The sequence below is a fragment of the Trachymyrmex septentrionalis genome, unplaced genomic scaffold (assembly GCF_001594115.1).
Source record: "Trachymyrmex septentrionalis isolate Tsep2-gDNA-1 unplaced genomic scaffold, Tsep1.0 scaffold81, whole genome shotgun sequence".
Taxonomy (NCBI): domain Eukaryota; kingdom Metazoa; phylum Arthropoda; class Insecta; order Hymenoptera; family Formicidae; genus Trachymyrmex; species Trachymyrmex septentrionalis.
Genome location: NW_017305997.1, coordinates 1,591,056 through 1,592,473, shown reverse-complemented (window position 1 = coordinate 1,592,473; position 1,418 = coordinate 1,591,056). Strand labels below are relative to the sequence as shown.

Genomic DNA, 1,418 nt, shown 5'->3' with positions numbered 1-1,418 from the left:
ATATAGATATGAACAGCGCTTTCGATAATAATCAGAAAGCATGAACACATTGCTCAGATCGATGAGATACATTTAAGTTTAATTAGGTTAAAAACGTCAATCATTGATTAAATTAAAATAAAATAAACATGCGATTGTGTTTAATATTATATAAGTGCAGCTTTCGAGAGTTAAATAATTTTTATCGTTTATTAATCGCATATCGTATTAAACGAAGTAGTTCAATTGTTGAAAATTTCAATGACCATCAGTAATAATGATACTTTATAAATTATAGGCGATTGTTTATGAAATGAACCGAATTGGAATGCTGGTTGATTTAGCTCACACCTCTCATAACGTTATGCGGGAAGTACTCGCAATAACAAAAGCTCCCGTCATGTTCTCGCATTCGTCCGCTTTTAGCATATGCAACCACTACAGGAACGTTCCCGATGATGTTCTGCAGTTAGTCGTAAGTGCCTTCGATGTTCTGCACAAATTTTTTCGCTCGGAAGAGAGAGAGAAGAGAGAACCGCGAAAATAAAAAGTTTTTTATCTGAGAGAACCGGGTAAATTACACAAAAGCACATTCTTTCTTTCAGAAAAAGAATAATGGTATTGTTATGGTGAACTTCTACAACAACTTCGTGAACTGCAATTCTTCGAGGAACGCGACGATAGAGGATGTCATAAGTACTATCTTTAGTTATACAGCAGTATTATGAATTACTTTAGATAGGTAGTATACAAATCTAAAATCAGGACGTAAGCTTTAAAGGCATCTTATGTTTCAATTTGGATATGTGTGTTGGGATACAATAAAATTAAAAAGATAAAAATTAATCTCATAAATTTTCCCTTATAATGATTTTATGAAATAATATATAAATAATATATTCTTTTATGTTATTGCAATACTTAAATTTATATTATTTCGTTGATCAATCAGTTCTACTACATGTGATTGCACTCTAAATTTCTTGTAGTAAAATCTTATTCCAAGAGAGTGAAAATATTCTTGAAAAAAAGTAAAAATATTTCACTTCTTGAAAAAAGAATGACAATTTAGAGTGAATTTTCACTTCAAAGAAAAATAAAATTTCACTCCTTTGAAGTGAAAATTTATTCTAAGAAGAGTGAAAATTGTCATTCTTGTTTAAGTGAAGAATGGTTGTATTTTCACTTTTTAAGAGTGAAATTTTACTATAAGAAATTTAGATTGTAACTAACACGTTTTAATCTTTTATATGATATCAATTTTGATTAATTACATATTGATATATTTTCAGAACATATAAATCACATTCGAAATCTTATCGGACCAGACCATGTCGGTATCGGCGCAGATTATGATGGTGTGCCCTTGTAAGTAATTACATTGACTTTGTAACAACGTAATTGTTACATGACAAGACATAAATAAATGCTAACGAAAT

At 29.8% G+C, this 1,418-nt stretch overlaps 1 protein-coding gene across 4 annotated transcripts in view; it reads left to right on the top strand.

The window, feature by feature from the left end:
• LOC108754881 (dipeptidase 1-like) overlaps nucleotides 1-1,418 on the top strand; it is a 10,248-nt gene that overhangs the window by 8,011 nt on the left and 819 nt on the right. For all 4 annotated transcript variants that reach the window (XM_018497528.1, XM_018497532.1, XM_018497531.1 and 1 more), the window contains 3 exons: nucleotides 278-454; nucleotides 585-675; nucleotides 1,272-1,347. In XM_018497528.1, coding sequence (XP_018353030.1) covers nucleotides 278-454; nucleotides 585-675; nucleotides 1,272-1,347 — 344 coding nt within the window. The remainder of the gene's footprint in view (nucleotides 1-277; nucleotides 455-584; nucleotides 676-1,271; nucleotides 1,348-1,418) is intronic.